The sequence below is a fragment of the Microtus pennsylvanicus genome, chromosome 9 (genome assembly GCF_037038515.1).
Source record: "Microtus pennsylvanicus isolate mMicPen1 chromosome 9, mMicPen1.hap1, whole genome shotgun sequence".
Taxonomy (NCBI): Eukaryota; Metazoa; Chordata; class Mammalia; order Rodentia; family Cricetidae; genus Microtus; species Microtus pennsylvanicus.
This window is the reverse complement of record NC_134587.1, coordinates 12,244,513-12,255,796: the sequence shown is the minus strand read 5'-3', so window position 1 is coordinate 12,255,796 and position 11,284 is coordinate 12,244,513. Positions and strand designations below refer to the sequence as shown.

The window sequence follows — 11,284 nt, the reverse complement described above, 5'->3', positions numbered from 1 at the left end:
AAGGGACCTTTTCTTCCGGGACCGTAGACCCGCGCCTAGATGAGTCTTGTCTACTCCGGAGCCCCGTAGCTAGGCGTCGCGCTCGGAGCCGTAGTTCCGCTTTCTCGTGCGCCGCGCCACCCCTTGGCCGCCCGGCCGCCCGCTCTCGGGTCGTCCCCTCCGGCTTCCGGAAGGGGGCGCTGTCTGCGGCGTCGCAGCGGCCCCGGCTGCCGGGAGACCATCTCCCGGCGGGCTGTGCGGCCCGGCTCGGGCGGCTGCGAGTGCCACGTCCCAAGTGCTACGCGGAGTCGCGGAGCGGGCGGTGCGCGAGGGCGAGCAACGCTGAGCCGGCCGGGCCGTACGGATCGCCCGCCGCCATGGGCTCCTCGCAGAGCGTCGAGATCCCAGGCGGCGGCACGGAAGGCTACCATGTCTTGCGGGTAAGGGCTGTGGGGACGGAGGCCCTGGGGACGCCGGGGCGGCCAGGCCCGAGTCCGCCGAGCGTCCTGGGCGCGGCTGCGGGCGACGCGGCCGGAGACCCGCCAACCTGTCCCCGGCCCTCCGCACGGCCTCGCCGACCGTCCTGATCTGAGCTTCCGAGTTGGGAAGGGCAGGGGACACCGCCTTCAGAAGGGACCGGAGCCGGTACCTGGGTTCCCAGGGAGAGTGACCGAGCCTCCGGGGATGCCAGCCCAGGTGTCGGTTCACCTCGGCGTCCCCTGGATGCGTGGAAAGGCCATCTGGGCAGTACAAGACGAACGAATGGCCTCCAACCAGATTTGACGGACTTGAATTTACTTGATTTTTTTGATAGGACTTTTCCGTTCCGGGTCGCTCCTGACCCTTCCAGATCTCTTCTACATTTCCTGGAGGAGAGGGACTTCCGTTCTTCTTGCTTAGATGAAATAATCAGGGAGATAAAGGTTTAGGTCGGTGTAGTAAAAAGTAATGGGGAGGAATGTTTTCAAAATAGTCAGGGTTGGTAGGGGAACGCAGCGCCAGACACCAGGGTGCAAAGGCACATCCTCCTGTGAATGTCTTTTCCTCGTGGAACCAGGAATGCGGCGACACCTGTGTGAGTGGTAACGCGAACAGAGTGGCCTCCGTCTGCAGCGCCTTGTAGGGACAAGATAGAGCCAAATGATGGTAGCTTCTCAGACAAGACAATCCTCCCTGAGAGTGTGCTTGCTACCTTCTTTTTCTGCCCTGGGTCCCATGTTCTGAGTGAGCTAACATTCTAAAGTTATCTGAATGCTGGGGCTGTGATGGGTTATGATTGTCCGGGATTGCGATGTCTAGCTAGCTGCCTCTCCATTCCGCTCCTAGAGCCTCTCGAAGTCCAGTTCTTAGCAGTTTGTTTTGCCAGGGTGTTTGTACATAAGCCGTATTACTTTCCTCTTCAGCTAACCAGACTCCTAACTGTCGTAGTGATGGGAAAATGGAGAACTGTCCCATCCCGGATTTGAAGGAAAATTAATGGCGGTGCTTTTTTTTAAAATCTGCTCTGATTTTGATTTGTCTCCTGTTACTAGCAAATGCTCAGAATGGCTGACTGTGACCATGAACCCTTGGGGACCTGCGGTATTTTTATAATAATAAACACTTGGGAAAACCCAGTAAGACACATTCGTGTAAATGAGTAGGGGGGAAAGGTCTTTAGGGTCTTCAAAGACAAATCTTCACATCAACAGAACTCCAGTTTAATGACTTCATTCCTATGCAAGACGGTTGAAATACATTTTCTTATAAGGTATTTATTTTATATGCTTGGTGTTTTGTCTGCATATGTGTCTTGTGAGGATGTTGGATCCTCTGCAACTGGAGTTACAGACAGTTGTGAACCGCCATGTGGGCGCTGGAAATTGTACACAGGTCCTTTGGAAGAGCGGCCACTGTTCTTAACCACTGAGCCAACTCTCCAGCCCAAAAAGACTTCCTTTCTTATTGTTGGTTTCTTTGTTTTTTTGTTGTTTGGTTTGGGGGTTTGGTTGGTTGGTTGGGGTTTTTTTGTTGTTGTTAAGACAGAATTTCTCTGTATATGTACCCTTAGAACTTGCTCTATAGACCAGGCTGGCCTCGAATTTAGAGATCTGCCTCCCGAATGCTGGGATTAAAGGCCTGTGCCTCCACCAGCTGGAAGTATGTTTTCTTTATAGGTGCATTCCAGAGGGTTTCTATGCACAGTCAGTGTACAGGTGAGCTATTACTCTCCCCCTTGGGTTTTAGAAGTTTGAGGGGCAGCCTCAGTTCTCATCCGCATCTGGAGCACAATGCTGTAAAGTAGGAGCTAATTCTGTAGAGAACTTTAATCAGAGGGAGGCTGAGTGACTGTGTCATGAAGCGAATGTTTCTGCATTCTCAACCCTCTCTTCCCCTAATTCTGGCACTCATTTCCTTACCTGTGTTTTCAGAGGAACAAGAGTTATTTTCTTCCTTCCATCTGTTACTGCCTAAACGCATAGTGGTGCGTTCCACTAGAGGACGGAGCTTGGGGACCACTGTGTCTGCAACAGGGAACTCTTGAGATAAACTCACCCATGTTTGATGAGTTCTAAACTGATCTAATTTCATGTTCTTTGATAACCAACTCCCTGGGGATGAAAACACTGCTTCGTATTTTGATGCCCGCATCTGCTGCCCTCCTGCTATTTCAGGCATCCGCATATTGATAAAGTAAACTTCCCGTTGAGAGATTATTTTCAGTACTTACTGTTCAGTTCTGCCGTACAAATCTACAGAGGACAATCTGAAAGATCCGGCAATTTCTTTAAACAGAAGACTTTTCTTCTTAGGTAATTGTGTATTTCTGTCTGTTAGGTGCTGTGTATTTCTTCTGTCTTCCTGCATGGCTCAATGCGGTTATGATCCCATGATATTCAACTCGTCATCCCCAGAGGTGACTACCCATTCCTGAGAGTTTCTCGTGTGGCCATTCAGTGTGTAATGTATATCAAAGCATCTGTTTGCGCACTTGGTCAGTTTTCTCAGGTTTTTGCTTTTTTGTGTAACTATTGGAAGCATATGATAACACTCACTGTAAAGTTACTTAACTGGCAATGAGCCTCACTGAATTGAGCTTCCTAGGAGTGTGGATAGCTAGCACCTCCTGGTGTTGAGCGTGGAGTTTGCCGGTCTTAAACTCTTAAAAGGAGTTTCTGGGAACCTTACAGTCTTTTTGTTTGACTTAAAATATACACTTCCAAAACTACAGAATTTTAATGTTCTGCAAATACTGATCTTCATTTTGCTGAGTTGCTGTCCTTTCTGATCATCTGTTCTTTAGAGAACGTTTAAGCAAGTTTCAGGATAAAACACAAGTTCCCTGTAACTGCAGTGACTGAAGGTAATTACTGCTGGCAGGTTTGTCTTTGTCGTTTATTTTCCTGTGCTTTACTCAGCCCCTATCCATGCGCCACAAAGGCTTTGAATGATGCGGCGAAATCAGGTAGAGTGTGGGCAGAATATGGATTAGAGCCGGGCGTGGTCGGTCACGCCCGTAATCCAGTGCTTGTGAGGGAAGGCAGGATTGCCAAGTGTTCAAGACCAAGCTTGAGTGCATAGGCCAAACTTAGTTACGGAGAGAAAACGAGAATAAGCGCATGGGTGTGTTAGCCTTCCAGCCTGAATATCTATTTCTTGTAAATGAAGCGAAGCTTAAGCATTCATTAGAAAGCTGTGCTTTGGAGGAAAAGCTTTCCAACACCCTGGATATTTTCCAAAAGTTTTATTTTAAAAGTGGATACCTGGGCTGAAGAGATGGCTCAGTGGTTAAGATCACATGCTCCTCTTGCAGGAGATCCGAGTCTGGTTCCCAGCGTCCAGACTGGGTGCCGCACAGCAACCCTATTGTTTGAACTGTAGGAGTGAAACCTCTGACCTGTGCGGGCGCATGCGCGTACCACTCCTTCCCACCCCACGTGAATTGTAGGAGTGATACCGCTGACCTCTGCGGGCGCATGTGCGTACCACTCCTTCGCACCCCGCAAACACACCACTAAAGATAAGATTAATCCTTAAAAATAAAAGTAGATTCTTGGGGTTGGCGAGATGGTTAAGAGAGTAAAAGCTCTTGCCACCCAACGTGACAAACCTGAGTTCAAGTCGTAGGACCCGGATGATAGAAAAGGAGAACTGACTCCTGAAAATTGTCCTCAAACACTGCGTGTGCGCCATGGTGCCCACGGACCCACATGCCCAAGCACACAAAATATAACTGAATTTACAAATTTCTTGTAGTCCACGCCTTGATACCTAGCACTCTGGGGGCAGAGGCAGGCAGATCTCTGAGGTTGACTCAGCCTGGTCCACAGAGCAAGTTGAGTTCCAGGCCAGACACAATAGTGCACACCTCTAAGCCCAACACTTGTGAGGATAAGGTAAGGGGCCAGTTTAGGGTTGTATAACAAGATCTGAGTGTGTGTGTGTGTGTCCCCATCCGTGTTCCCATGCCCTTATGTGTGCCTGTGAAGACAGGGGGGGTGAAGTCCTCATTGCTCTCTACCTTATTTTTTGAGACGGCATCTTTTACTGAGCCCAGGCCTCACTGATTGGCTAGACTGGCTGCCCAGCAAGCCCAAGGGCTCTTCGGCTTTTTGTCCCTCCACACTGGAATTGCAGACCACACCCAGCTTTTTAACTGGGGCGCTGGGGATCTGAACTCAGGCACCCTTGCTTTGCACAGCCAGCACTTTTATCTACTGGTCCATCCCCAACCCAGAAGATGATGATGGAAGATTTCAAAACTTGTCTCAAAGCCTTTCAAAATAACATTTCAGCTTCCGTAGCCAGTGGGTCTGGGACTGCTGAGATGGGGCGAGCCTGATGCCTGGTTGACCCTGTGACACCTGTGATGGCCGCAGAGGACCGCCTCCCATCCGAATGGCACGGTGCCACACACACAAGACGGGTTGTTCTTACAGCTTCAAACAGTAGGATAGAGCCGTCCTTGAATCCTAATGGAAGGCGGAGAATGTATCTGTCAGGGCTCCTAGATTCTGCTAGAAGTTACTGCAGGTTACCTCCTACAGTAATGCCTGCCAGACTCTTGCTTCCATTTGACATTTGTTATCCAGCGAGTCCAGCAAAGCCATTGTCAAAAGTCATATCTCATAGATATGGCCATTATAAATTAAACTATTCTGGCCTGTACGTAGCACTCCTTGAGAAGGGAGCCCTCTGGAGACATGGGAACTGCTGTGTTACTCTTTGGGGTGTATTGACTAATGGACTATTGAGATGCTCTGCATTCCCCTTGTAATCAGAGGCCTAACCCGAGCCATTTGCCGCAGACCCGACAGCATTTAGGTGCTGGCTTCAGAGTACAGAGTTGCTGCAAATGGAGTTAGTCCTGTGTAAACGGAACCTGAACCATGTCTGCTGTCAGGTGGAGCTGCCGTTTGGTGGCGCCTCACTGGCTAACGGAGAGAAACCCTGCTACCGCTACCAGGGGACACACTCACAGACAGCTGTGCTAGTTAACTTTTTCCCCAGAAGTAATTAGATTGCCTTATAAGCCAGTACCACCCACAGATTCTGCCTTCCTTCCTGTTGATCTCTTCAGTTTAACACCAAGAAGCGTTTTGATTCATAAACATTCTTTGAAATTACCTTCTAATGCAGGAAGCAGATGCTTTCAGTTTACTAAAGCCCAGGAACACAGTACACGAACCGTAGGGCACTTGTAACCGCTGTGTCAGTGAGCGTAAACTGTGTCGGAAGTCTTGAGCCAGCTAATCTGGCCTGCCGGGCTCCTCACTGGCCAAACCTCCTCCTGTTCTCCATTACCTGTGGCTTCAGCAAGGAGTCTGCGTGCTGGTCCCACCCATCCCTGCCAGGCCAGCTTGATGTCGTGATGGCGCCAATGACAGCGCCGCACTTCCTTCCCCCGTTAGTAGTCTACTGACAGGACTCTGTTCTTCTGAGTTGCTGCTAAAAATGTGAGCTGGTAAATATTTGTGATGCTCGGTGTGAGCTTTGCCATCTGACTGCATATTGCGGGAAGTGTGATTATTCCGTAGTCTCGTGTCTTTAAAAGACACATTCGGAGCAGAGTGGTCCTGGGAGACTGTCTACTGCCCTGTTGGCCGTGCAGATGTACTTTCTGCACAGGGAGAAGAATGGGGCTGCGGTCTCCTCTGTGTTCTTCCCACACCTCCCCCACACACCTTTGAGACGATCCACACATATTTTCAGAAATTGAGAACCAACCACATCTCGTGGACATGGATACATTGAGAGACTGGTCTAGTAGCCCACCCCAGAGCACACTTGGGAAGTGGAGTCAGCCCCTGCTTTACTCAGCAGCCCTGCGAACCTCTTCACACTGCCTGTTAGCTGAAAGGAGACGACAGCTGTGCCCTCAGCCCCACATCACACGTTAGACATGAACATAATTTGAAAACAAGTGAATGCTATTATCTTGGAAAAAAAAAACCTAGCTCTGGGGCTAGCAAGGTGGCTTGCTGGGTACCTGTGCACAGGCCTGTCAACCTGAGCTTGGTCCCTGGGTCCCACAGAACATCAGGAGGGAATGACTCCTGAGTGGTCCTCCAGTCTCCACAGTGTGTGTAGTCCTGCGCACTCATACACACACACGCTAAAAATAGAGAAGTTAAGATATAATCGTGACTCAAATCCGACCCTTTAATTACTGTCCCTAAAGTGCACACATACATGGCACTTGTCCTTTTAAGGAATTTTTGTTTTTGAGGAAACTGTTGAGACTCAGGTGAGCACCCTTGCCTTCCTCACTGCTCTGCCCATTGTGACTGGATACAGTCATTAAAGTTCCTAGGAACCCTGTGATCATGGCAATCTGCATTTGGTGTTCTTCATGCCTCACGGACTGTCTGGTTGGCTGCCTCTCTTCACAGCTAGAGAAAGCACAGAGAGGTTGATCTGATTTGCCCAATCACACAGCAAGCTTTCCTTTCCCAAGAAAAACGTGTAAATCTGTATTTGAGCTGGATTTGGATAGTTTTTGCTCCCCAATCCCAGATCTTTTCTAGAAAGCTGGTACATGTAATGGCAGGTCTTTTTGCCATTTTATGCCAATTCTTTTTGGTCATCAGAAATGGGGGGCTTGTTTGTTTTGAGATGGGGTCTGTTTGTGTTGGAACTTGTGAGCTAAAGTCTCAGCCTTCTGAATAGCTGGGACTACAGGCATACTGCTGCAGCTTAATAAATCATTCAATTAAAATTGCTTCACATGTTACGCGTGACATCACAGGGCCAGTGTCAGAACATGCCCTTTGAGTTATTTGGAAGAACTTGAGAGGAACATCTCGTAGCCTGTTGCAGAATCATTACTACATGTTGTGTCTCCTGTCGCCGTGGAGCATTTAGGCTTTGTTTTTGAGAAGTCACATTTGCAAATCTTCCATTGCTGTGGCCGTGTAAGCACACATTAGCATAAGGGTTTATGTGTGCAGTTGAAGTGAGTCCTCCAGGGGTCACATGCTTGGGATTTATTTTTTAATCTTTTTTTAGTTTTGATTTTTGAGTCAGGGCCTCACTTTTTAGCCCAGCTTGGGTTCACTCTATCTATTACTTGTGCTAATCTCCCTGCATCAGCCTCCTGAAAACTGGATTGATAGGTGGGCACACCATATACAGGTGTTTCTGGTCTTGTTTAGCATCTCTGCTGCTTTTAAGTCAGGACAAAAGCAAGGATGCTGGGCTTAAATTGAGAGCCACGTGGTACTGATGGTACAGTCATTCGAAGAGACTGTGGAAAAGAATCTGGTACGATTGCACTGGTAAGATAGCTCAGCAAGGTGGTTGTGAAGTACGAGGACCTGGGTTTAACCCTCACTACTCGCATAGAAAACTAAGTGTGTCATCCAAACACAGGAGAGGCTGAGGTAGGCAGATCCCCGAGACTGACTGGACAGCCAGTGTAACCCGACTTGATGAGTTCTGGGTCAATGAAAGATCCTGTCTCAAAAAGAAAGGCAGAAATCGCCACAGGAAAGACCCAAGTTGCCCTCCGACCTCAGGCATACACACACACACACAATCTATTTTAATATCGCTAAGCATCAGAGAAATGCAAATCAAAACTACTCTGAAATACTACCTCACCCCAGTCAGAATAGCTATCATTAATATATCCAACAACAAGTGTTGAAGGGGATGCGTAGAGAAATGAACCCTCATTCACTGTTGGGGTGCAAATTTATACAGTCATTGTGAAAATCAGTTTGGAGATGTCTCAAAAAGTTAAAATTGGAATGACCATATATACCCAGCTATTTCACTCCTGGGCAAATACTCAAAGAGCACCATACTGTACCTTAGAGGTGTTTACCTCTCCGTATTTATTGTTGGTTTATTCCCTATAACAACCTACTTGTTTATCAACAGATGAATGGATAGTGGAAATTTGGTATGTGTATGTAAAACAATACTATTCAGCTTTAAAAAATGAAGTCATAAAATTCGCAGCAAAGTGAATGGTCTTAGAATGTGTAATACTAAGTGAGGTCACACAGTCTCAGAAAGAAAAGAAAGTTCATGTTCTCCCTCATGCAGAACCTAGCCAGTAATACATGCCTGAGTGTAAGCAAATACACGTGAGGGTACATGTAGGAGAGAGAACAGAGTGCTAGGGTTAAAAGTGTGTGTCATCACCACCCGGCTTTATTCGGGTTTTTGTCTGGATATATATTCTCATTTCTAACATTGTATATTTAGAAATGGAATTGCTAGTCATGCCCTAACTGTGTTTAACATTGTGGATTTGACAGACTTCTGCAATGGCTGTCCCATTTCACATTCTCACAAGCAGTGTGTAGCTGTTTGCTTCTCTACCTCCTTGCCAGCATTTGTTCCTGTCTTTTCTTAATTGTAGCTGTTCTAATGGGTGAGGCGTGCTTTCTTTATCTGGCTTTGTTAGTTTGTGAGTGACAGCGTGTGTGCTTGTGTGTGGAAACCAGAGGTCTACCTTGGCTGACTGGTTAGAGCCATATCTACCCGTCTCCACTTCTCCAGCGCTGGTTTTACAAGCCTGCACTGCACCCCTGGGTTTTAGGTAGGCTGGGGTAGTACTCGGAAATCATGCTGATGTGGCCTGCGCTTCACCAGCTGAGCTGTTTCCCAGCCTTTCTCGTCCTTTCGTTAAGATTGGTCGGGGTTTGTTCAGGATCCAGACCCTTTCGGGTGTCTGCCGTGGCTTCTCTCAAGTTGCCTTCTGAAGAGCAGGTGCTCCTAGGTGTACAGTTTTTTTTTATAATGTTGAATACTGCTTCTTATATACATTTCAGAAGTCTTTGCACTCTGGAAGGTCTCAGACATTCTCCTTTGCCATTCTCTGTGAGCTTTGTTTTTCCTTTGACCTTTGAGCTGCCCTCCGTCTGCACTTAATCTTCGAGAGGCAGCCTTATTACATGAGTCTCCCAGCTAGTTCTCTGTTAATCCACTGTTTGTTTAAAGAAAGAGTAACTAGTATCCAGGTAGTAACTGTTTCCGGTGTGGAAGAGCTTGGAGGGTGTCACCAGCTTTCTCTCGGTGCAGCCTTGCAGCGTCTGAAGACGACACTGTCCTTTACTTGCAGATAAGAGGATGGAGTCCCAGAGAAATAAACAGACTTTACCTACGTATACACAGTCATTCACAAATTCAGAGCTTAAAACTGTGTTGGTCCTAGCTGGGGATAATAGCACACATCTCTAATCCCAGCACTGGTCTTTTCCCAGCCAGTTAGCCTAGGCTAACTCAGTAAGATCCTGTCTCAAGACAAACAAAACACCAACAACTGTCTCAGTCGGCCCTAAATTTTTTTTACCTTTTCATTATACAATTTTAAAACCTTAAATTTCAAATTTAACCTATTTCTCTTAAATTACTATAATATGATATTTGGCCCTGTAATAAGTGTCAAATGGTTCGTGGAATCAGACATATATGGTTTTTGTTTTGTTTTAATTAAGATGGGTTTGAAAGAAGCAGAAGATAAACAAACACTCGCGATCTTACAGAACAGAAAATACTGACATCGTCTTGATGCTGGGGGTGAGCTGAGGAGAGACTTGGCAGTAACAAGTACCACCTTCATATAGCCCTGCAGGCCGGCCTTTCCGTGCTGTGACTCACGGGGTACTAGCCAGAGACTGACTTCCAGAGCTCCCTCTGCTGGTGTCCTAGCAGTAATTAAGATATCTACTTGCCCTAATTTGTGCTGGGCTCTAATGGTGTATAATAAATTTGAGAAAGAAATTAATTTCAAGGTCCATTAAAAACAGATGGAATCAATGTTTTTAGCAAATGAAATGGAAAAATTGAAAGGGTTGTTTATTTCTTTTAGAATTCAGACTAAGTATTGGATCCGCTCTGAGTCACAGGAAGGCTACTTCTGACGATACTGGAAGCTTTCCCGCTCAGACACACTTTGAACTTCACATTGTGAGGGCAGGTGGGGTCAGCATGCTAGGAATCCGTGTGGGGTCATCTTTGGGAGCTGACGCTGTTGCAAAAGTACTGACCTTGGCTCTTCTTAACTAAAAGATCAACTTTTCAGGGAAGAAGCCCAAAATTGATCTGTCTACAAACTAGTTGGATTCTAGATAAAGTGGTAGCAGCAGCAATTTAGAAGCTATATTGAGATAATTCATATTTAGATAATCCAATTACATAAGGACCCAGTTAAAAGGAAAAACTCATTCTTGGGGTGGTTTATCTCTTTTTTCATACCTGGGGCACTTCACATGTAATTGACAGCCACCTGTGGCTGGAGGTTCATGACTAGTAAATGTAACTTCACCCTCCCCTCCCCCAACTATAACTTGATTTGTTGGGTTTGATCTCTCTGCTCTGTAGCCCATCCAGGCCTCAGCCTGACAGTTCTCTTTCTTCCGCTGCTCCCTGAGTCCCCACTACAAGCATGTGCCACGTGCCCCAGGCCGTCCCCAGCTGCCTTTTCAAGTTGCTATTTGAGAAGAAATCTGTTTGATATTTTGACTTCTAGCCATTTTGATAATACATAAAGTGGGAAAGCTCCCATTTAAGAAAACTAGCCATAAGGAAATTGAGGAATATATTCTGATTTTTAAATTAGCTTAAACACCCTTGGGGCTAGAGATGGCTCAGTGGTTAAGAGCACAGAGTCTGTTCTTAGAGAGGACAGAGTTCAGTTTCCACCCCACACCTGGCAGCTAACCCCCCATAATTCCAGTTCAGGGGATCTGAACTTCTGGCTTCTGCAGGCACCTGTGCTCACGTGCATGTCATACACAGACACATACATGCACATGTAAATAAAAATAAAGTTGTATGTATTTATTACCTTTTGGTACACACTGTCATTAGT

At 46.9% G+C, this 11,284-nt stretch overlaps 1 protein-coding gene across 2 annotated transcripts in view; it reads left to right on the top strand.

The window, feature by feature from the left end:
• The first annotated feature begins 221 nt into the window (after positions 1-221).
• Gorasp2 (golgi reassembly stacking protein 2) overlaps positions 222-11,284 on the top strand; it is a 28,191-nt gene continuing 17,128 nt past the window's right edge. The window contains exon 1 of one of the 2 annotated variants that reach the window (XM_075984935.1): positions 222-419. In XM_075984935.1, the coding sequence (XP_075841050.1) occupies positions 357-419 (63 nt within the window). In that variant the 5' untranslated portion in view covers positions 222-356. Of the gene's footprint in view, positions 420-2,801; positions 2,876-11,284 lie in introns of those variants that run through there. The other variant, XM_075984936.1, reaches the window with a different exon arrangement.